General features: G+C 52.9%; 1 protein-coding gene across 1 annotated transcript in view; it reads left to right on the top strand.

The window, feature by feature from the left end:
* Nucleotides 1–1,412: 1,412 nt before the first annotated feature.
* The window catches only part of TGM2 (transglutaminase 2), a 33,191-nt gene continuing 11,335 nt past the window's right edge, over nucleotides 1,413–23,268 (top strand). The window contains exons 1-8 of the mRNA XM_007111815.3: nucleotides 1,413–1,518; nucleotides 5,737–5,916; nucleotides 10,711–10,953; nucleotides 14,584–14,702; nucleotides 17,412–17,540; nucleotides 18,576–18,753; nucleotides 21,262–21,397; nucleotides 22,035–22,138. Coding sequence (XP_007111877.1) covers nucleotides 1,509–1,518; nucleotides 5,737–5,916; nucleotides 10,711–10,953; nucleotides 14,584–14,702; nucleotides 17,412–17,540; nucleotides 18,576–18,753; nucleotides 21,262–21,397; nucleotides 22,035–22,138 — 1,099 coding nt within the window. The 5' untranslated portion in view covers nucleotides 1,413–1,508. The remainder of the gene's footprint in view (nucleotides 1,519–5,736; nucleotides 5,917–10,710; nucleotides 10,954–14,583; nucleotides 14,703–17,411; nucleotides 17,541–18,575; nucleotides 18,754–21,261; nucleotides 21,398–22,034; nucleotides 22,139–23,268) is intronic.

The following is a 23,268-nucleotide window of genomic DNA, read 5'->3' as shown; positions in this document are numbered from 1 at the left end:
AACAATCTATAAGATGGGGCAATGACAAGGTTCACCCATTGGGCTATTTTATGGGTCAGCAGGGCCCAAAACCGTTGTAAGTTTGTTCACTAAGACCTCAGGCAGGGTCCACTTGACTCAGGGACACACATCTACTAAAACAACACAGGTTTGTTCCCTGCGCTGTGTCACACAAGAATGGAAACTGGGGCCAATTTTGTAGCCTAAATCCATCAATAGATATGGAACTTATTCTGGAAAAAGGGCTGGAGGAGGCTTACAGGCCCCTGCCTTTCCAAGGACCCTCCCTGTTCAGGACTTGTGGTGGCTAAGAACCATAGGAGGCTGGGGGACCAGAGGGAGAAGAATGGGTGATCCCCCCACCCCCTAGGGTGCTAGGAGTGAGAGGTCAGAGGTTGAGTCCCTGGGATGTTGGCTTTGTTTCCTTCTGGCACAGGCTGGACCTGAAGGAACATCATCAGTAGAGGGAGGGAGTGGGGGAGGGGTAAGTGGATGGATGGATAGATGGATGGATGGGTGAGTAGATGGATGAATGAATGATTAGATGGATGGACGATTAGATGGATAGAGGGATGCATGAGATAGGGGGATGTCTCTGGATTTTGCGACAGAGACAGGTATGTTGTGTCTGCCTTTGTGGGTATGTCTGCATGTCTGTACGTGGGGCCATGTCTGTCTGTGTGTCCGTCTCCCAGTATCTGCACCTTTGTGTGTCTGTAAGTGCCCCAATCTGATTTTGTGTCCACCTCTGGTGGTGTGTGTCTGTGAGCTGGGTGCATCCGGACACCTGCTTATTTGTGTGTGGTTCTTGGTGGGTACCTGTCCGTGTGTGTCTGGCTGTAGCTATGTACAGGCATGTCTCTGATTTTAATCTGATTTTCTGTCCACATCACCGTCTCTGTGTGTCCAGGTTTATTTGCCGTATCTGTCACAGTGTGTCTGTGTCTCTGTGCGTCCACAACCCTACGTCCCTGTTTGTGTGTCTGTGTCTGCTCCATATGTATCTTTATCTGACGGTGTGTGTGTCTTCTTGATCCCGGGTCTGACCTGACTGCGGGTCCATGTCTGTGTATCCAAGTATGCCTGTGTGTCCTAGTGCAATTGTGTGTCTGTATCTGTGTGTGTGTTTCTATATCCAGGTGTCTCTGTTACCCAAGATCTGACTCTGTGTATCCAGGTGTGTCTGGGTGTCCTGGTCTGTGTGTCCCCGTGGCTGCCGTCCCAGCCCTACGCTGTTTCCCCAGGGGGCGCCCTTGCCCAACCTTCACTTCCTCCCTCGTCTCCTGAACCCGGGGTGCGCCCCAGCCGGCTGGTGGAGAGGAGCGTGGACCCAGACAGGGCACCGCCTCCCCGCCAGGTCCCCGCCTTCCCGCGAGGCCCCGCCCCTAGCCCGCCCCTAAGCGGGCTATAAGTTCACCGTCGGTCTCAGCCTCTGCATTGCCTGTTGCTAGTAGTCTGCACTTGGAGAGTCCTGCCACCGGTCTGAGGAGCACAGCCACCACCCGACCATGGCCGAGGGTGAGTATCAGGGTCAGCGCCGCTGCGACCGCTCAGGGGCCCCGGGTCCAGCCAACCTTACCTGGTCTCTGTGGCCCCACCGGTGCAGTGGGGGTCAGGACCGGGCTGGGCTCAATCCGTAAGTCCCCAGTTTGGAGCGCAACAGGTGGGCTGGGCTGGGTGAGAGGTGCCTGGCTCCCAGTCCTGGCTCTGCTTGGGGCCTCAGCTTCCCCATCCCCAGGGCATGCTCATTAACCTCTGCCTTCCCGGATCAGATGAGGCAATGGAACACGAAGGCGTGTTATGAACGGTAAAGTACTGTGTTAGCAGACCATTGTCACTTGTCCTCCGTCAGTTAGTGGGAGCTGGCTCCCTGCTGCATGCCAGGCGTGAAGCTGTACAGAGCGTGCTGGCCTGGACTCAGGTACTTAGTTTTGGTTCGTCCGTGGTGGTGTGTAACCCAAGCCTGGCTGTCTCCTTGGCCTCAGGGGCCAGAGAGGAGCTCCCAGCATCCTATGGGGGAGAGGCCTGAGAGTAGACTTGCTCTCCTAGGTCCCTCCCTGCCCTCAAGTTCTGCAACCCTGGTCCTTGGCCCCTGGTTGGGTCTCAGTTTCCCCTCCTGTAAAACATGGACAGTAATGCCAGTCCTCGGTACATCTGTGAGAGGACTGGAGAAGGGGCTCAATTCATTTCCTACACACACACACACACACACACACACACACACACACACACGGGCAGGGCTACCATTTCAGAGGAGGGATTTCTATGATGGGGGATGCGCCTGTACTAATGCTGCTGGACTCAGCATCCTGGCTGACTCTTGGGTCAAGTCCATTTGGAGGCGGCCTCTGCACCACCGCAGCCCCCAGGAAGGAGGGTGCGCAGAGCGAACGTGGAGAGGGACCCAGGGCACGTGGAGCAGGAACAAGCAGGAGGAACCACCGACGTGCCTGACCTGCTGTGTGATCTCGGGCCATCTTTGTCCCTCTCTGGCACCCAGCTCCCCAACACATGCGATCGAAAGCCAGCTCAGGGCTGGCAGCGACGCATCACCTAGGCGGCCACTTGTGCCCCATGCAGTTTCCCACCCTGTCCCCAAGAGTGGGGCTCAGTAGACCTGGGGGACTATGGAGATGCCAATTATGATGAGCCCCCTGCCCCACTGCCAGAGTGGCCACTTCCTACAGGGGTCCCGGTGGCCTGGAAGACCTCGGGTCCTTTCTCAGTGCAGAAATCCTAAGATCCTAGACCCCAGTGTTTCTGCACCTCTAGAGCTGGGCATGATTTCTGGAAATCTTTCTCCAGACTATTAGAGTGAGAAAGCGCTGCATCTGCCCCAGACCAGGGACTGACCATCTCTCTAAGTTCTCCTAGGGGGACAACAGTGGCCTCTTTCTTGCTTAAGCTCTCTGGAGTTGAAGTTTCCCAAATCAGTGTTTCTTCACCCCAGCAGGCCAGCAGGAGGTTCTTCCTTGTGGCTAGCGGAGGTCTCTCTTGCTGTGATTTCAGGGGCCTCAACTTCCCCCGGGTCTCCTCCTAGGCTTGAAACAACACAGGACATGGGCGGGGATGGGAGGAGTGGAGGGGGGCAGGGGGGATGGACAACAAATCCTGAGCTGTGAGTGAGGTTGTTACTAGTGGGGGCTCCCGAATCTACAGCCCTGGATTCAAACCCCAAAGCTTCAGCTTGTGCTTGCCGTGAGACCTGGGGCCATGTAATGTCTCTGTCTACAAAGTGAAGGTAGTGATAGTAGCTGTGTAGGCGGGTAGTTGTGAGGTTTAAGTGGAGATAATCCATGTCAAAGCCCTCGGCAGTTACTGGGCAATTTGTTTGCGCCTCATTTGGGGGATATTCCATGGCGGGAGGGAGGAGACCTGCATGTATGTCCCTGTGGAGGGACCCACTTGCTGGGTGACTTTGGCAAATCCCTGCCCCTGGGCCTCAGTGGGACCACATACTCTTAAGGGTCTCATAATTCTGAGCATCTCCCTTGCCCACTCCTCTCACCCTACGGTCCCCCTAATCTTGACCTTGATTAGGTCAGATTGAGCTTTGCCAAGTTTTATGAGATTTGACCCTCACTCTCCCATCACCCCAATCCCTCCCTGGTCTTCAGCTCCCTCTGAAAATATGGGAAAAGAGAACTTTCACATATCAAACTTTTGCCCTGGGCTCGGCCCCGGGGAAAGGGTGTCCTCTGCTAGACCTCACAGCAGCCCTTTGATGCTTCAGAAAAGGAGGCACAGAGATGGAGAGACACCTTCCCCAGGATCACACAGCGGCACAGCAGAACTGAAACTCAAGTCCAGAAGACTCCAAAACCTCTGTCATTGAAAAAAATTTTTTATTATGGAGCATATTGAACATACATAAAAGTAGAGAGAACAGTAGAATAAATGCCTATGTTCTCGTCACCTGGTCCCAACTACCACCAACTTATGGCTACTGTTGCCTCCTGCCCTCACACCCCACAACCCATTATTTGGAAACAAATCCCGGGCATCACATCATTTCATCCGTAAATATTTCAATATATCTCTCCAAAGAATAAGGACTCCTTTTTAGACATAAACAAATTAAAAATTCCTTAATATCACCATTATACATCAGTATTCAAATTTCTAATTGCCTCATGCATGTAATAAATAGTTTTTAAAATCAAAATCCAAATAAGGGTCACATAGCACAGTGGGTTGTAATGTGTTTTCGGTTTCTCTTAGTCTATAGGTTATCCCTTCAACTTTTTTTTCTTGTCTTTTCTTTTTTCTTTTTTCTTTTTTTTTTTGCAATTTATTTGTTAAAGAAACCGAATACTTTACCTACAGTTTCCCAGAGTATGAATTTTGTTGATTGCTTCCTGGTTCTGTGTTTATATCTTCCTCAGTCCTCTGTATTTTCTGGAAATTGGAAATTGAACCTAAAAGGCAAAGCCTGTGTAATTAATCGATACCGAATACCACCCCCCTTTTTACCAAAAGAGCCCTCCAATCACAATAGACTAGCTCGTGTTTAGTAGGCATTTATTATGAGCCAGGCACTGGGCTAAATGGCTCACCACAGCCCTGTTAGGTGGGTCCTGCTGTCCCCACCTGTGGACACATGGGGAAAAGTGAGGCTCAGAAAAGCTGAGTTGCCTGAGGGCCCACGGCTGGGAGGTGCAAAGCCTTCCCCGCTTGCCGCAGTGTGCGCAACCTGTGATAGAGCATGGACTTGAGGATATGGGGAGGGGGAAGGGTAAGCTGTGACGAAGTGAGAGAGTGGCATGGACATATATACACTACCAAACATAGGGTGGATAGCTAGTGGGAAGCAGCCGCATGGCACAGGGAGATCAGCTCAGTGCTTTGTGACCACCTAGAGGGGTGGGATAGGCAGAGTGGGAGGGAGGCGCAAGAGGGAGGGGATATGGGGATATATGTATGCATATTGCTGATTCACCTTGTTATACAGCAGAAACTAACACACCATTGTAGAGCAATTATACTCCAATAAGGATGTTTAAAAAGTGGGAAAGCCCTTCTTTATTTAACCTCCCCTCACCGACGCTGTCCAGCCCTCGGGTATTCCTGGACCTGCAGGAGCTGGACTCCCGCAGGGTAGGACGGGAATAAAACACAGACCTACTAGAGCATGGACTTGAGGATATGGGGAGGGGGAAGGGTAAGCTGTGACGAAGTGAGAGAGTGGCATGGACATATATACACTACCAAACATAGGGTGGATAGCTAGTGGGAAGCAGCCGCATGGCACAGGGAGATCAGCTCAGTGCTTTGTGACCACCTAGAGGGGTGGGATAGGCAGAGTGGGAGGGAGGCGCAAGAGGGAGGGGATATGGGGATATATGTATGCATATTGCTGATTCACCTTGTTATACAGCAGAAACTAACACACCATTGTAGAGCAATTATACTCCAATAAGGATGTTTAAAAAAAAAAAAAAGAGCTGGGGAGGGAATTCCCCATCAGTCCAGTGGTTAGGACTCCTGGCTTCCACTGCAGCGGGCCCAGGTTCTATCCCTGGTCGGGGAACTAAGATCCTGCAAGCCGCGCAGCACAGCCAAAAAAATAAGAGTTGGGGAGATTCAGACCCAGTTAGCTCCTGGGGTGACAGGGCGGGTGGGGATTGGGAAGGCTGGCTCCCGGGGGCGCCCTGAACCCCTCACATCCAGGGAGCTCAGGGCTCACAGCTGCCTGAGGGATGGAACCACGGCTCAAGCCCCTCACTGTCTCCACAGATCTTGTTCTGGAGAGGTGTGACCTGGAGCTGGAGGCCAATGGCCGTGACCACCACACGGCTGACCTGTGCAGGGAGAAGCTGGTGGTGCGACGGGGCCAGCCCTTCCGGCTGACGCTGCACTTCGAGGGCCGAAACTACGAGGCCGGCGTGGACAGCCTCACCTTCTGTGCTGTGACCGGTGAGTCTCACGCCCGCACCTCCCTGTTCTGTGATTTCGTTGTCCCCTGACCATGGGACAGGTGACGCCGTTCCTCTTCACCCCCTGAGAAATTCCCAGCAGTCATGCCCCATTTTACAGATGAGGGAACTGAGGCCAGAGAGTGCAGAGATGTCTCCTCAGGCCACTCAGTCTTGTAGATAAGTCTGTGCTTCTGGACGCCTGGGTTCCTGACAACCTGTTGTCACCAGGGTTGAGGGGGAGGTTTGCCGCCACATGGGTCCATCAAGGTCCTGCCTGCCTTTTCCCACATCAGAACAACTTCCCAATTCTTATCAACAGCCACCCCTGCAAACCCACGCAACCTGATGAAGCCTCTGGGATCAGGCCCAAAGAGGGTCTGGTTGGTGGAGAGAACCTCAGCTGGCTCCAGCCCTCTGAGTGGGCAGTTTTATGTTCCCCTAGTTCTTTCTCTAGCCTTGGGAGGCTGCCTCAGGCTCAGGAGCTGGACAGACAGACCTGGGTTCTTCTGGTGTGGACCAGATTGCCTACCCGCTGTGTGACCCTGGGCAAGTTGCTTAGCCTTTCTGAGGTAAAGCACTCCTGGTGGAAGGTCGTTAGGTGAGAAGGGCCTGACATGAGGGAGTGCTCTCCAGATGTTAGCAGCTGTTTGCTGGTCTTGCTCCAGGGACTCCAGTGATGGATGAAGGGACATTGAGGCCCCAACCACCCCATCCCCAGATGCCCAGTGTCCAGCCTTCTTTGCTATTCCCAGGAAAGTGGCCTTAAATGCCAAATCCCTGAGTTTGACTTCTGATGGGAACCACTCCCTTGAGGTCAGAGAGGGGCCGCCTGGCTGGGACTCTGGCCCAGGCGTGGGAAAGGTGAGCTCTAGCTCTTTCTGAGGTCTCTGAGGCCAGAGAGCAAGCAGGCTGAGGCCTATACTACCTGGGAGGCCGTTTGATAAAGCTTATCACAGCGCCTGCAGACCGGCCACGGATATCCCCTTCATCCCTTTCCTCCCTCCCCCTTCCCTTCTGGCAGGAACACACCTACTAGCCAGGGCACCCCCCCACACACATACCCAGCATCCTTGGAGTTCTTCCAACAAATCTGAGGGGTCTCCTGCAAGTCTCTGATCTTTCCAGCCTCAGTTTCCCCCTCTGTAAAGTGGAAGGCTGAATCCATGGCAGTTAAGGGCTGGGTGTGGTGCCCTGAGAAGTGTCAGGCTTGGCTTGATGAAAATCACATCTATGGTGTATGCATACTCATCCTGAATCCTTCTGTTCTGGAAGCGTAACTAGCACCCATTTTACAGATGAGAACTCTGAGGCTCAGAAAGGTCAAGTTACTTGCCCAGGTCACACAGTAAGTTAGGGACACAGCAGGATTGAGACCCTGACCCCAGAGTTGAGGCTTTTCATTGATGTGATCTGAGAGCAGGGACATTTACTTGTTCACCACAAGTGCCTGCCGGCCTCAGTTTATTGCTCTGTGAAATGGACGGTCGATGAACTGCCAACTTGGGTATTTCCCATCTTTTTTTCCTTCTTTCACTTTCGAGGTGTCCGAATTTCTTTCTTCTTCTCCATTTGTCTAGGCAGCCTGACACTAGGTCACGAGGCCCCAAGTTCAGGGTTGGGGCCACGGGGGAGTCAGGCAGCTGACCTTCTTACCCCAGCAACTAATCTCTTTTCTCCAGTCTCTGCCAGCTTATCTCAAACCATAGCCAACCTGCCCTGGTAACGTCCACAGCCCCCGGGACAGCCACAGAAGGCACTGTATCTCTGGGTGCACTCGGCCTCCCTGTCTGAGATACCAAGACCCTCCTGTGGGCTGGGGAAGCTGAGAAACAATACCAGGAAGCGGGGCCTTCTGCCTTGAGGCCTGGCTTTGGTCAGCCCCCGACCCTGGGCCTGGCCTGGGCACCCTGCCCTAGTGTTGGAACATTCTAGCTTATAATCATCCTGTCCTACCTCTTCAGGGAAACTGAGGCCCAGAGAGGGGAGAGAGCTGGCGAAAGCCACTCAGCAAATGGGGTGTGTGACCTGACCCCACCCATGCCCAGATGCCATGCATTTCACCCTGACAGTTCGAGGCCGGACCGAGTCTGCTGTGGGGTACAGACCACAGCAGACAAGCACCATCCTTGTTAAGGAATAAAGCTCTGCTTCCCCCCAAGGCGGGCCAGGGTTGAGAAGGTGGATCTGGTGAGAGTGAGGTCAGCCTGAAGCAGTGAAAAGAACCCTTATGCAGCTAATAGAAGGCTTGACTCTGGAAGGTTCCCCTCATCCACCCCACCCAGGCCCTCACTGCCGTGGTCGGGGTAGAGGCCAGGACCCCTCAGGTCTCCAGGGTCATTTACCCGGGGGGGTCTCTGCGGCGCCTCTAGCCCCACAAAGAGTACCGTGTGGAACTGCAGCCAAGGAGTTTTCTAAGCCAGTTTATGTGAGCAGCAGTGGGGCCAGGGGACAGCCCGTCCTCATCGCATCCACCGGGACCCCTCAGAAGAAAGGGGCGTGTAAGTGCGTGTATGTACACGGCTGCCGCGGGACAGAGAAAGGGAAATGTGTTTCCTGGCCTGTCCCCGAGGGTGGTGTATCAATAGTGATGGTGGCTATGGTACCTGGCCCAGGCCATTCCCATGGAGACCAGATCATTGATCATCCAAACAGAGTCTTCTCTGAGAATGAAAGGGGTGCCATTAAGAATTATGCTGGGAGAGGGAGGAGATATGCAGATATATGTATATGTATAGCTGATTCACTTTGTTATAAAGCAGAAACTAACACACCAATGTAAAGCAATTATACTCCAATAAAGATGTTAAAAAAAAAAAGAATTATGCTGGGACCACAGGCATAAAATGGGACTATCCTGGGAAAACTGGGACATATAGTCACCCCAACTTTACCCCTTTCGGTCTCAGTTTCTGTATCTGTGAAGTGATTCAACTGAACTAGACAATTGCTGCATTCCACTCCAGTCTCAAAATCTGTTATTTGGCCTGAGAATTCTGATTTGTAATGGTCTCTTTGGATGACACTGGGGATAGCTCATATTTACTGCATAATTACTATGTGCTAGTCACTGCTTTAAACTCTCACTCATTCCTCTAAACAGCGTTAGAAGGTGGTAGTGACAATAATAAATAATAACTATTATTTATTGAGCACTTACTATGTGCCAGGCACCTTGCAATGTGCTTTACAAGCGTCACCTTCTTTGAGCCTCACAATGACCTTATGAGGAGGTACTGCAATTGACTCCATTTTACAGGTAAGGAAACTGAGGCACAGAGAAGCTAAATAGCTTGTCCAAAGTCACAGAGCCAGTTTCAGACCTGGAGTCAAACCTTTCCAGGCATGTAGTCTAAGCCTGTTTTCTTCTTTGATGAGAAAATCGCAGATCAGAGAGGCGTGGTGACTTAGCCCAGGTCACACAGCACTCCGGGTCTAAGTGGTGGAACCAGAGACCTAGGCTGGCTCTCGGGCCCCAGTGCTGCCCAACTTCTCCCCTAAGTACTGGCTCTGGAAGACAGGGAGCATTTAAAGGCTTACAGCTGGCTCCTGGCACTCAGACAGGGCCCCAGAGGCCCGTGTCATGCCTGTTAGATCATAGTTATATTTGGGCCTGGGAGTGGGTGGGGCTGGCAGGTAGCCCCTCAGTGAGCAGGCCCCCATATTGTCAGTAGTGGGGGGGCAGAGCTGCAGGGAGGGAGATGCAAGAATAAACAGAAACACTCCCGAGCAGCCGCCCAACCAGGCAGAGAAGGTTTTGTTTCTTCTCTCTGCCGCCCAAGTTCAGAAAGAGTGACCAGCACCCCTCACCCTCCCCATGACTCAGACCTGCCTGCATGGGCTAGGCCCTGCCCTCCACCTGAAAAAGAGCCAGTTCAAGGCAGGCTCTCACCACACTGAGCCCTGAAACCCCCACTAGGGAGCATCCCTTTTGGGAATGAGAGGCACCGTGAGGGCAGCCCAGGGCCTAGAGATGTGGGCTCAGATGTTAGCTTTGCCGCAGACCCCTGGGATGTTCTTGGGAGAGCCCTTCTCTCTGAGCCTCAGTGTTCCCTCCTGTACAAAGGGTCTTGGGAGAAGCAGGAAGTGCCAGGGTGCTTTGTAAAGTGTAAAAGGCCGTAGGGAGGTGAGGGATAGTTCTGGCTCTTCGTGGCTGCCTGTGGAGGTACAGAGGCAAAAAGTTGGAGGGGCCCTTGGGAGATAGACACCTAGACCTGCATTGGCCAGCACCCTCCGCTAGCCAAGAGCAAGCAGGCTTTCAGACAGGCCCCACTGGGGACATCAGAGGACCAAGGTCCCATTCTACTCAGAGTCTCGGCTTCTTTTTCTGAAAGTTAAAGGATTTAGGCAGGAGAGGAGGACCTTCGGGGAGTATCTTGCCTAATTCCTGTCCATGTTACAGATGGGCAAACTGAGCCCAGTGAAGAGAATGGTCTTCCCCAAAGTCACGCCAGTCCAGAACAATGTGACTGTGACCCTGTCCCAGGCCACACTGTCCCCTCTGCCAGGAGGAATCTCCCAGGAGACTGAGGACATGCTGTGTGCCTGCAGCTTTTCATGTATTCCCACAAAACCATCCTGCACATTTTGGGGTCTGATCCCCATTTTACAGATGAAGAAGCTGAGGCTCAGAGAGATGAAACCTGTCCCCAAAGTTCCCTCAGTGGTTAGTGACAGAACTAGGCCTCAAACCCAGGCCCAGGGGACCCCAGACATGTGCTCTGCTCCTGCCAGCGCTGGCACTCACCCTCCCTCACCAGCCCCGGCTCACGGCCCCTGCTTTCTCCCTCTACAGGCCCAGCCCCCAGCGAGGATGCCGGGACCAAGGCCCGCTTCGGGCTGTCCGATGCTGTGGAGGAGGGTGCCTGGGTGGCCACGGTGGTGGACCAGCAGAACAGTGCCCTCTCGCTGCAGCTTCGCACCCCAGCCAGCTCCCCCATTGGCCTGTACCGCCTCAGCCTGGAGGCCTCCACTGGCTACCAGGGCTCCAGCTTCGTGCTGGGTCACTTCACCCTGCTCTTCAATGCCTGGTGCCCAGGTGATCTGCGCCTCATCCGCGGGCGGGGTGGGGAGATGGGCAGGGCTGGACCCGCCCATGGGAACCCCTGAGGGTGGGGGGATGGGGCGGAAGAGACATCCAGTTGAATTGAGTGAGGCCTCCTCTATACAGTTCCGTGCTCCAGCCTCCCAAAGACCTTGGGATGTCAGAACTCATTATTCCCATTTACAGAGGAGGAGACAGGCTCGCGGAAGCAAAATGACTTGCCCCAGCCTACATAGCCCCCAAGGGATCTCACCCCGTGTCTGAGGCCCTGGCACTGTGAGCTGGGCCTGGAGGTGGCCCGGGTTCAGAAGCCCCGTTCAGGAAAGGGCTGCCCAGTGGATGCCCAGGGCCGCAGCTTTACGCCTGGTTCTGTCTCGTGGGGCTCTGTTTTAAATCCCACCAGACTGGCTTGGGGAAGGGAAACAGGGAGGTGGAGGGGCGGGGTACCCAGGAGAGGTGGGCAGGAGCAGTTTGGTCACCTCAGTGCCTCCTTATAAACTCTTTCAACCAACCCCAGGGGGAGAGGTTAGCCTCCTCGTTTTATAGACAGTAAACTGAGGCTCAGAGATAAGTGGTTTTAGGCAGGCCCTTCAAGAAGCAAGTGGGAGATGCTGGACAAAACTAGAGAGTCAGGGAGAGGGCTGAGTCTATCTCGAGCAGGTGGGAGGAGACAGGGGCGCACCACAGGCCTTCCCAGGCCTCAGTTTCCGCATGTGACTTACAAGACAGTGGGCTCTCTTTCCTTCCTGCTCCTACGTAGCCCAGCAGAGAGCGGGGCCTTGTGGGCGGGCCCAGCCTGGGAATGGGCTGTCCTTCCTCAAAGCCCGGGCCCAGGGCAGAAATTCTGACCTCTCCAGCATCAAGACAACCAGCTTCTTACTAGGCCACTGCTTTCTCTCTTTCTTTATTTTTTTCTCCATTTTGGGGCATTTTACTTGAACAGGAAGATTTTTTTATTTTCTCTTTTACATACTTTGGCTTTTATTTCTAATTATAACAGTAAGACATGAGAACACCCTCTTTATAAAAGCTTCAAGCACTACAGAGAGACAACACCCCGTTGACTCTGCCTTGGGAAACACCATTATTAGATGTCTTTGGGGGGTTTATCTCCTTAGATTCCAATGTATGTGCCTGGAGACGTCACTGTATTTTTTTTTCTTCCAGTTTTATCGAGATATAATTGACATACAGCACTACATGAGCTTAAGGTGTACAGCATAATGATCTGACTTAACGTACATCATGAAATGATTATCACAAGTTTAATTAACATCCATCGTCTCATATAGATACAAAATTAAAGAAACAGAAAAAAATTTTTCCTTGTGTTGAGAACTTTTAGGATTTATTGTCTTAAGAACTTTCATATGTAACATACAGCAGTGTTAATTATATTCATCATGTTGTACAAGACCTCACTGCATTATGGGTTTCCCCGTCTTTCTTAAACATGAAAGAATCTTACCATACACATCAGCCTACAACTTGGGTTGGTTTTCTTCTCCCTCTACGGTACATCTTGAGGCTCTTTCCGCATCAGTCTGCAGACATCTGCTCATCCTTTTTAAGAGCTGGGAGTGCCCTGGGTCTTGCCGGGTGGATGGTTCATTAGTCTGGCTCCCACCCACAAGCATGAGTTGGTCCCCTGTGGCTTATCAGAGGGAGGATCACCCTTGATCACATGCCCTGTGGCCACACGGAATGGTTTCTCAGGACAGAAGTGGCCTTGCTGGACCCACTGTCCACTCTTTTTGATTTTAGTCAATGTGAACTTACAGCTAGTTGGCAACCCCACCTGCAGGGCAGGAACGTGGCAGTGACCCTCCCCGACCCCAGTACCGTGGGGTTTCAGAGTTCAGGGAATGGGGAGTGAGGGTCTGGGGGATGTCCCCTTCCTGTGGCCTGGCTTCCTCCCTGCCCGGAGGGTTGGGCTGACAGTCGGCCAAGCAGCACAGTGACTAAAGGGACCCACATCCCAGGCCGGGAACTGGTGATGCGGAGGCAGGAAGTTGGGCTCAGTGGAGGTGGGCGCGCTAGGGGAGGAAACTGCTCTCCCTCTTGGGGGGAGGGGGGATCTGCCCGTGACCTGGGGGCCTCCCGTCCCTGAGCTCCAACATGGTCGGGATCGGGATCTAGCGACCCCAAGACCTCCACCTTTACCAGCTAGAGACCTGAGTGGGGACATCATAGTCCCGGTTCGTGGGCTGCGGTGGGGACAATTCAACAGTTGCTGACGCTTTCACTGGATGAGAAAGTCCCGTGGGCTTTTCCTTCTCTTAAATTCTTCCTCCCATGCTGCCTGCTGATTTACAGCCACATAGTTCATTTATCTGAAGGCTGATGTTTATTGTGCAATCTTCAGAGCCACAGGGCAGGACGCAAAAGACACCCAGCCACTTTCACATTTGCTTCCTCCAAGCTGTAAGGTTGCTGGTCGCTGTAGAGGAGCCCAGGGGTCTGAGGGGCCGGGCAGCTGCACCCCAGGCACTGGACATCTTTCCCTAAGCTGATTTCAGTAGGCACGCTGCCTGGGCCTGCCATACTTTTAGGGACCCATGAAAGTGTGTTAATTTCCTTTAAAATCAGACGAAACAAAATGAATGTTCAGACCAGAGAATGTGTTTTAACATATAATATTAATATGTTCATCATTATACCAATGCAGTCATAAAATATATTTTTGTTTTTTTATTTTTTTGTGGAGGAAGGAGCCCATGGAGGCAAAAATGCCCAGAACCGACCAAAGTCTTACCATGGCTCTGGATTTCCCCTTCCCAACCTCAATTTCTTCACTTGTGAAGTGAGGATTAGAAAGGCCAGGCTAACCTTTGCCTTCCTGTCATCTGGCCCCACCGCCCCAGGCCCTTTCCTGTCGTAGCTAGCCACAGGGAACTAAGTGCCCTGCGTTTTCCAGCAGGCGCACCTCTGCTCTCTCTGGTCCTCTGCTTAGAATGTCATCCAGGCAACCTTCAGATGCCAGCTGACCCCCAAGCTGGACAAGGACCCTCCTCCCCTGAACTGCAGTGACCCTTTCTCGGCTTTCTCTCCACCTGAATGATGCTTCCTCCTCGCACTGGCTCAGGGCTTTAGCTTGCAAAGCACCTTTCAGATCTGGAATCACATTTTACTCTTAAGGAACACAGTCAGGTGGCAGGAGAAGAAGTGACCTGCCCAGGGTCACACAGCAAAGGAGACTCAGAGCTAGGGGGTTCCTGACTCGTGGCCCAGCGAGTGCGCCTCTGTCTCTTGTTTTGGCATCTGTTTTTCCATCTGTAATATATTCTTGAACGTCAGTTTTGCCATCTGTAAAATGGGGCTTCCAAGGATCCCGTCCACGTGGGGCTTTTGTAGAGATTAAACAAGTTAATATATGTCATACATTTATCATGGGTCCTGGCACGTGGCAAGTGTTGGATAAAAGACAGACGTTGTTGTTACTGATAATACCTTATCTCACTGATATGGGATTATTAATTAATGATTAGTTTTTCTGATTAAAAGAGAGAAAGGCCTCTGAGAAACTGACCTGGCCCTGGGGAGTTGGCCCCCCGGCTGCCATGTCTGTGGGGAACCTGGGCCTTGCCAGACCTAGAGTTGAGGCCCTTTCCTTTTCACCCACAGCGGACGCTGTGTACCTGGACTCAGATGAGGAGCGGCGGGAGTACGTCCTCACCCAACAGGGCTTCATCTACCAGGGCTCAGCCAGGTTCATCAAGAGCATACCTTGGAATTTTGGGCAGGTAAGGCCACACCCTGCCCCTCCCAACCATCTTAGGCCCACTGTGTGCTGGGTCCTGAGTCTGAGACAGTCAGAATCAAAGTCAGAAGTGTGAGCAGGTCTGAGTCACCCACGCCATGCTGTCAAAGATTCAAGGGCCCTGAAATGGCTAGAGGCTCAGAGAGGGCCCAGGCCAAGCCTGAGGTCACACAGCAAAGGGTGGCCCTATCCACTGTGGGAGCAGCAGCTCTGGATTCAAGGTGGGAAAGAATAGGAGGGCCTTTGAGAGTTGTGGGGCTGGCAGGTGCTCCATGAGGGAGAAGGCGAACATTCAAGGCCGTATATCAAAATAATGGGCAGCACTGGAGAAAGCTTACGATATACTAGGCCTGTGCTGAGAGGGGCTTTAAACCGTTATCTAGATCAGTGGTTCACAAACTTGAATATATGTCAGAATCACCTAAAAAAATGGGTTAAAACACAGGTTCCTGGGTCCCATCCCTAGTTTCTGATACAGTAGGTCTGGGTGTGGGCTGAGAATTTGAATTTTTAACAAGTTCTCGGGTGATGCTGTTGCTATTGATCCAGGGATAACTTGGAGAATCACTAGCTACTGCTGACTGACAAACAAGTCCAAAGCTTGGAGGCTTGAAGAAACAATCATTCATTATTTCTCATAAATCTATGGGCCAACCAGGACATGGCTGTCTAGGCTGGGCTTGGCTGATCTCAGCTGGTTGGCTCATCACTGTACCACGTGATCCCTCCTCTTTCAGCAGGCCAGCCTGGGCTGGTTCTCCAAATCAACGCTCTTATTTCCTCTACTATCCAGCCCCATAAAAATTCTTGAGATATTGCTGAGAAGACTCATAAAGCAAGAACCATCCCACCCCTTGCCCTTCAACCTCCTGCTGTATTAGTGGCTGTTGGCCTCCTGGGGTAGGGTTCACCTTGAGATTTCTCTTAGCAGCCCCTGGATCAGGGTCCATGTTCAGGACTAGAGAGTCCTGCCCTGGGATCACAGGATGATCCCTGAGATCTGGGGCTCCGGCCTCAGTTTCCTCTTCTGAATATTGGGGATAATAATTGCAAAACTATCTGCCTCCAAATAACTGCAGAAACCCTGTAGCCCTCTGTGGGATGTAAATGAAATGGTGATATGACTGTGATGCATAAAATACATCAAAAAATGAATTGGCTCTTTATTTCCCAGGGCTCTGTATTCTCCCCCTGAGAAACAGAACAAAGCCAACTCCTCCCTTTCATTTTCTGAGTTCCTGGTCTGTGTCCAGGTTGTGCGGGGCTGTGGGACATGACCTTGCAAACTTCCGGAAGTCATCACTAACCAGGATGATAAGACCTAAAGGAAGGAAGGGAATCAGGCAGTTCCTGAAGTAGGCAGCATTTGAGCTGAGCTTTGGAAGAGGTGGGTGCCTGCTGTTCCAAACAAAAGGAACAGCATGAACTGAAGTTCAGAGGTGGGAAAGTTTATGTTGTACCTAAGAAGTATGCTACAGTTTGGGGAGCACTTATATGAGAAGGGGCCCCAGGAGATGACGTGGGAGAAGTCAGCAGTGTTCAGGTTGTGAACAGCCCTGCATGTCAGGCTGATGGCAATAGGGGGCCACAAAATGAATGGTTCAAGCCAGGGAGGGCTATTCTGTGTCATGGAGGGAGACCTGCGCTAAGGCCTGGTTTGGGACAAGACCACAGAGACGGGGAGCGGGGGGCAGACGGGAGAGCCCTTGAACGTGACAGATGGGTGGTCCGATGGAAGGTGACAAGGAGAGATTTTGATAAACATAACATCTGAGTTGCAAGGATGAGAAGGTGTGCGTCACACAGAGAGAGGCAGGAAGAGCATTCCAAGCAAAGGAAATAGCAAGTACAAAGGTCCTGAGGCAGTGAGCCTGGAGCAGAATGAGTATGGGTGAGAGCGGTGAGAGATGAGGTCAAAGATGGGGTGGGACACAGATCTCTTTTTTTTTTGAATTTTATTTTATTTATTTTTTATACAGCAAGTTCTTATTAGTTATCGATTTTATACACATTAGTGTATATATGTCACTCCCAATCTCCCAAGTCATCCCACCACCACCTCCCTTCCTCCGCCCCCGCTGCCACTTTCCCCCCACTCGGTGTCCTTACGTTTGTTCTCTATGGGACACAGATCTTAATGGGCCTTGCAGGCCACAGGGAAAAGTCTAGATTTTACTCTGGGTGCAGTGGAAACAGGAGTGATGAGGTTAGATTTACATCTTTAGTCTATATTTTGGTTCCAATCCGAACGGTGTGTGGTGATGGGATGGGGAAGGAGGGGAGGCTCATCAGCTCTGCAGGGTGAGTCAGGCTTTAGGGAAGTGAAGACTTGGCGGTGGGGGAGTGCAGTGGCTGGGCCTGAGGTGACTCGGAGGGGAGGGAAGCTCCAGGGACGCTGGGCTTTTCACTCTGGGCTCTACTCCAAGTTCTCAGGACCCCCCAGCCTGGATGCAGTCACACCCCCTCCCCCTCTCTAACACATTCAGTCATTGTCCCACCTCACCCCCCCTTTCCTGGGCCAGGAAAAGCTGGTGCCACAGAGATGTGACAGACCCAGCCCGAGCCTCGGAGCCTCCCATCTGGTGTGTGAGACACAGCAGAGGGTTCCCACAGCTGCTGGACTTCAAGGCAGGCTTCCCAGAGGAGGTGACTTCTCAGCTCCCTCATCCTCCCCTTGTTTCCTCTGACACAGTTTGAAGACGGGATTCTGGACATCTGCCTGATGCTCTTGGACGTCAACCCCAAGTTCCTGAGGGACGCTGGCCGCGACTGCTCCCGCCGCAGCAGTCCCGTCTACGTGGGCCGGGTGGTGAGCGCCATGGTGAGTGAGTAGCAGGCCCGCCCCAGGGGCCCTCCCTTCCTGTGATGATGGAGGCCAGGCCCCGCGCTGGGCACGGTGGGGGGACCCAGGAGATGGGTGAGTCCCAGCTAGGAGACCTTGTATTTGGAGAGACAAGGTACAGATGCGGGTAATGCCATGTGGTCCCTCAAAGCAATCCATTCATTCATTCATTCACTCACTCATCCAGCAACTCTTCATCAAGGGCCACCCACATCCTAGGCACCAGGGAAAAGCAGGTGTAAGACATGAATGGTCTCTAACTTCACAGAGCTTCCGTTCTAGGGTGTGTGTGGGAGGAGAGAGGCGGAACCACAGTGTCACATGAGCGCACAGTCGTAAGTTACGATGCACTCGCCAGAGGGGCCAGATGCATGCGTGACAGTGTCTGAACACAGGGCCTGACCCCAGCAAGGGGCTGGGGGACCTCCCTGAGTGATGAGTCCCGAGTTGACGTAGTAACTGGGAGGACAAGAGCATCCCAGGCAGAGGGGACAGCTTATGCAAAGGCTCCCTGAGGAGGGACGGCTGTGGCAGGTTTGAGGAGCAAAAGGGGGGCCAGTATGGCTGGAGCAGAGCACATGCAGGAGGGCCGGGTGCAGGTGGGCTGCAGAGGGGGCGGGGCCAGACGGTGCAGGCCTCAGGGCCACGGCATTTTATTCTCGAGGTTCTGGGAGTCTGGGGGCAAATGACACAATCTGGGCAGGGGCCAGAGGGGGGTCTTTGTAAAACCCAGATCACGCCGTGTCACTCCCCTGCCACCCCGTGGACAAATTCACATCTCCAGCATCACCCTCACGACCTTGACCCCTCTCTACCTCCTCCCTCCTGCTTCTCTCTCTGGCGCCAGCCATCTCTAACCTCCCAGTCTGTCACACCTTGGGATCTTTGCACCTGCTGTTCCTTCAGCCCGGAACGCCCTTCCCTGCCTTTTCATGTGCTGAACTCAGGCCCACCCTGGTGCAGCCGTCACCCTTTCCCCAGGCTTGGTCCCTCTGATGCTATCGCTGGTTGCAGGTCAACTGCAATGATGACCAGGGCGTGCTGCTGGGACGCTGGGACAACAACTACGGGGACGGCATCAGCCCCATGTTCTGGATCGGCAGCGTGGACATCCTGCGTCGCTGGAAGAATAACGGCTGCCAGCGCGTCAAGTATGGCCAGTGCTGGGTCTTTGCTGCCGTGGCCTGCACTGGTGAGCGGCGCACGGGATGTGAGAGGGCCTGGAACCGCCCTTGGCTTCTGTGAGCCCGGGTCCCTGCAGCCTTCTCCCAGGCCTGATGTGTAACGGAGCCAGGGAGATTTGGTCAAATAAGGGGGCATCTGACCCCCGTGGTCACGGGGTTTCTGCAGGGAGCCGAATGGTGGATCGGCCCAGGGACTCGAGACGGACTGCCCGGGTAGAATCCCAGCTCTCTGCCTCTGACCCCTGGGAGGACTTGGGCAAGAGACCTGGTGTCTCCAAGCCTCAGTTTCCTCACGTGTAAAATGGAGACAGCAGTAACTGACCCAAGTCCCAGGGAGCTCTTAGGACCCAGGGAGATGTCACTTAGCACAGTCTCTAGTTCAAGTTAGGTGGGGTTTGTGGGTTTCCGGGGCAGCTGGGATTCCTCAGCTGGATCCTGGGGCATTTTGTCTGTGTCCATAAGTCGGCTGACAGTGATTGGATGGACGTTTGCAGTGACGGGCACAGTGACACACTTTTCTGTTTGGCCAGCCTGCCCATACCCATTCCTCTCTGAATCATTACAAGCTGCTATTATTAGCTCCCCTTAGAGGAGGAAACGGAGGCTCAGAGAAGAGAAGTGGCTTGGCCAAGGTGGCACAGCTGGTGAGCGGCACAGCCAAGCTTGGAACGAGATGGGCCTGCCTCTGGCACAGCCTCCTGGCCTTAGACTGTGATGATGAGGCCTCCCGGGACACCATCCCTGGCACAGGAGTGGAGCCTTGCTCCCTGGGCAGCGGGGACAGGCCTCCCCAAGCCTCAGGTCTGTACTCTGAAGCCTGTCACATGGTGGGGCAAGGCCTGGGGTTGGGACATCAGCCCTCGCCACGGGCAGCAGAGCGTCCAAGTTGAAGGGCACAGGAACCAGGCAAGAGGTGAAGGGTCACAGCTGCTCCTTCCTTCCTCCTCCCAGGGCCCTCACGTCTCCCGGCCAGAATCCAGGGCCATGGGGAGGCTCTTGCCCTGGTTGACGGCGGGCACAGGGCAAAGGTCACAGCCTTGCCCCTCCCCTGTCTCAGAGACTCAACCTCAATCAAAACTAAAAGTAAAACGAAGGTCCTTCAGACTATATCTAGTAGGCCTTTCTCTTTCACTTCTTTTTTTTTTTTTTTTTTTTTTTGCGGTTCGTGGGCCTCTCACCGTTGTGGCCTCTCCCGTTGCGGAGCACAGGGTCCGGACGCGCAGGCTCAGCGGCCGTGGCTCACGGGCCCAGCCGCTCCGCGGCATGTGGGATCTTCCCGGACCGGGGCACGAACCCGCGTCCCCTGCATCGGCAGGCGGACTCTCAACCACTGCGCCACCAGGGAAGCCCTGCTTCGCTTCTTTTTTCAGATGTTACTTTCTTTACCTACCCCTGAAGTATGTTACTTTTACATTTTACATAAAATTAACATAAAAAAATGAAGGAGGAAAAACACCCATAATTCCCTCTGTCAGGAGCACCTAGCATCACCATTTGGGCAGGATTCGTACCCGGGGTCTTCGTCCCTCCTCTGCGGTCTATAGATGCCACTTGACATCCTGCCTCTTTGTCGCCTATCATTCCAACACCAGTCCCTTTCCCAGTTACTCCGGGCTCTCTGTAAACTGTGCTGAGGCACAAATGCAGGCCCTCCTGGTCCATGATGGGGTCCCAGTGCGCCTGAACCCCGGGCTAGAGAGGAGGAAACAAGGCCCAGAGAGGCGAAGGGACTGGCCTCAGGCCACACAGCCTGAAGCAGCTGGGGCTGGAACGGAAGGGCTCCTGACCTTTGTTCCCTCTTCGGCTTGCCCCGCGGTTCACTCCTCACTCTGAATCTCTGTCATTCCTTCCCTTCCTCCTTTTCTTTCTACTTCACCCACTCCTTCATCCCATTTGACAAATTAGTCTGTGCCAGGCCTGTGCTGGGCTCCGGGGATATAAAATAAGACAGCTCGCTCACTGCCCTCAGAGGACAAATTAGAGAATCCCTCACACACGTGTATATTGAGAATGATGATGAATCCCCAGTTTTGCTATGAACGCAAATGATGGGGTAATCTCAACCCGGCCGGGTGGCCTTCCTGGCCCAGGGAACAGCATATGCCAATGTCCTGGGGCTGTTGGCAGCATGGAGTGCTGGAGGAGCAGCGAGGCCAGTGTGGCTGGAGCAAAGTGTGCAGGAGGTGGTCAGGGGCCAGACAGTGCGGGGCAAGGGCCACGGTGGAGGTCCGGCCTTGACCTCGAGGGCTGTGGGCAGCCATTGAGGGTTTAGCAGAGGACTGTTAATGTCAGATTTGCATTTAGAGTCTTTTGTTAGCTGTGATGTGAAAGGGAAAGAGTGGACATGGGGCAACCAGCAAGGTGGGTGCCATTGTCCGGGCAAGGGGATGGCACACCCTTACCAGTGTGCAGTGCTCCCTGGGGTACAGATGGGCACGTGGAGGCCCAAGCAGAGCAGATGTCTCTAGGGCCTCAGCTCATCCCCTAAGCTCTCTCCACCGTGTCCCCCGACCCAGTGCTGCGGTGCCTCGGCGTCCCCACCCGTGCCGTGACCAACTATAACTCGGCCCACGACCAGAACAGCAACCTGCTCATCGAGTACTTCCGCAACGAGTTTGGGGAGATCCAGAGTGACAAGAGCGAGATGATCTGGTGAGGGGGGACGCTCAGGGGGAAGGATCTCCTGGAGAGGAAACTGCGGGCGATTTCTCAGAGGAGGTCACATTTGAACTGGGTTTAAAAGTTGAACAGTATTTGGACAAAAGGAAGCGGGCCTTGGAGAGGCTCTGGGAGGGGGACAGCAGGAGCAAAGGCCAAGAGGAAGGAAAGTCAGCGCAGGGAGCATGAAAGGGCGTCAGGGAGAACGCACCGTCCGGTCTGCTTTGCCAGGCTGGGGGTCTGGTCTTGATTCCAAAGGCTTCAGACTGGAGAGGGGAGTTGCTTATGACCGTGGGGACAGATCGGAAGCAGGGGGCGGGGCTGTGGTCCAGGTGGGTTGGGGGGGGTTCTGAACCTGTGAGCTGAAAAAGACGGAAGTGTAGAGAAATTAGGAGATCCGGTCAGCTGGGCTTGCAGAGCCACTGAGAGGGGAAAGGAGGAGGGGAGAGGGGTTGAGGGCTCCCAGTGTAGGAGGGCGCACCCGACTGGGGCCCCCAGAGGAAGAGCGAAGTGTGGGAGGGGATGTTCTGGGGTCAGCTTAGGACAAGGCGAGCGTGGACAGTCCGCAGGAGGTGACCGTGAAGGTCTGCGTGAGAGTCCTGGTCTACTTTCTGTTTTGTTTCCCCAACAGGAACTTCCACTGCTGGGTGGAGTCGTGGATGACCAGGCCTGACCTGCAGCCGGGATACGAGGGGTGGCAGGCCCTGGACCCCACGCCCCAGGAGAAGAGCGAAGGTGGGTAGGCAGGTGTGGCCCCATTACCGAGATGAAGAAACAGAGGCTGGAGGGGACCCACCGAGCAGAGGGGCTCCTCAGCTGGAGAGGGGCAGAGCTTGGATGCTAACCCAGGTCTGGCTGACTCCAAAGAACATTGAGCGTTGGGGGACCTCACTGATATTTTATAAAACACCTCTTTTATAATTTGAAAAGTAATTCATGCACATTGTGGAAAACAGAAAATATGGAGAAGCACAAAGAAAAAGAGTCAAATAGCATCTTTGTCCTCTTCCCCCCAAGAAATTTCATTAACAATCACACGCAGCTTCCAATAATTTCAAATGAATCCTTCCTCAGAATAATATTTTAAATACACACAATATAACACCTAGGGTTCAATTACATTGCAATATAGTTATCAAAATTTTTAAAATATATTTGTGATATAGTAATATATGCTTTATATAGCAAGATTTATTAGTAGAATCAATAAGTTCCATAATTTCGTGGTAGAGGTGAACGTAATCTATATTTCCAGTTATCTGTAACAACTATAAAGAGATGTAAAAATATCTGTGGTTCTTATGAGTGACAAGTCATAAGTGCACCTAAGACTGTGGTTTTTGGTCTTCTTTCACAGTCGAAGGAAGTGAAAATAATGATGTAATTTTTTCCCATCCAAGTTTATGAACTCCTGAATTCTATTTGCTGCGCCTTGGGGGTTCCATGGACCCCAGGTTAAGAACTCTTCCTGCACATGGCCTTTCATCCTGGCCCTGTCACTTCTGCATATATCATTATCATTTCTCTATCAGATAGTTTTCTGTGATTTTAATTTTAATTTAATGTTACCACATTCCGTCAAATGGACGCACTGTAATATAGCTACCACGCCTCTAGTCCTCAACATTTAAATTTGTGACCAGTTTGAGGCAGTGGTAAACCACACCCAGATAAACATCTAGCTCTCTTGTTCATTTCGTCAGCACACGCTCCCTGAGTCAGTGTCGGACATTGACTGCTACTCTCAGTCTGGGCAGGAAACCAGGCAGACACACACCCTTGTAAAGTATTGCCTACTGTTGGCTCCCTCATTTCCTTAAGTGCCTTGGGATACATTTCTCTTTATCAAACACATAGCGATAAGT

Source organism: Physeter macrocephalus, unplaced genomic scaffold (assembly GCF_002837175.3).
Source record: "Physeter macrocephalus isolate SW-GA unplaced genomic scaffold, ASM283717v5 random_637, whole genome shotgun sequence".
Lineage (NCBI taxonomy): Eukaryota > Metazoa > Chordata > Mammalia > Artiodactyla > Physeteridae > Physeter > Physeter macrocephalus.
The sequence above is the reverse complement of the archived record's forward strand: the minus strand, read 5'-3'. Positions and strand labels throughout refer to the sequence as shown.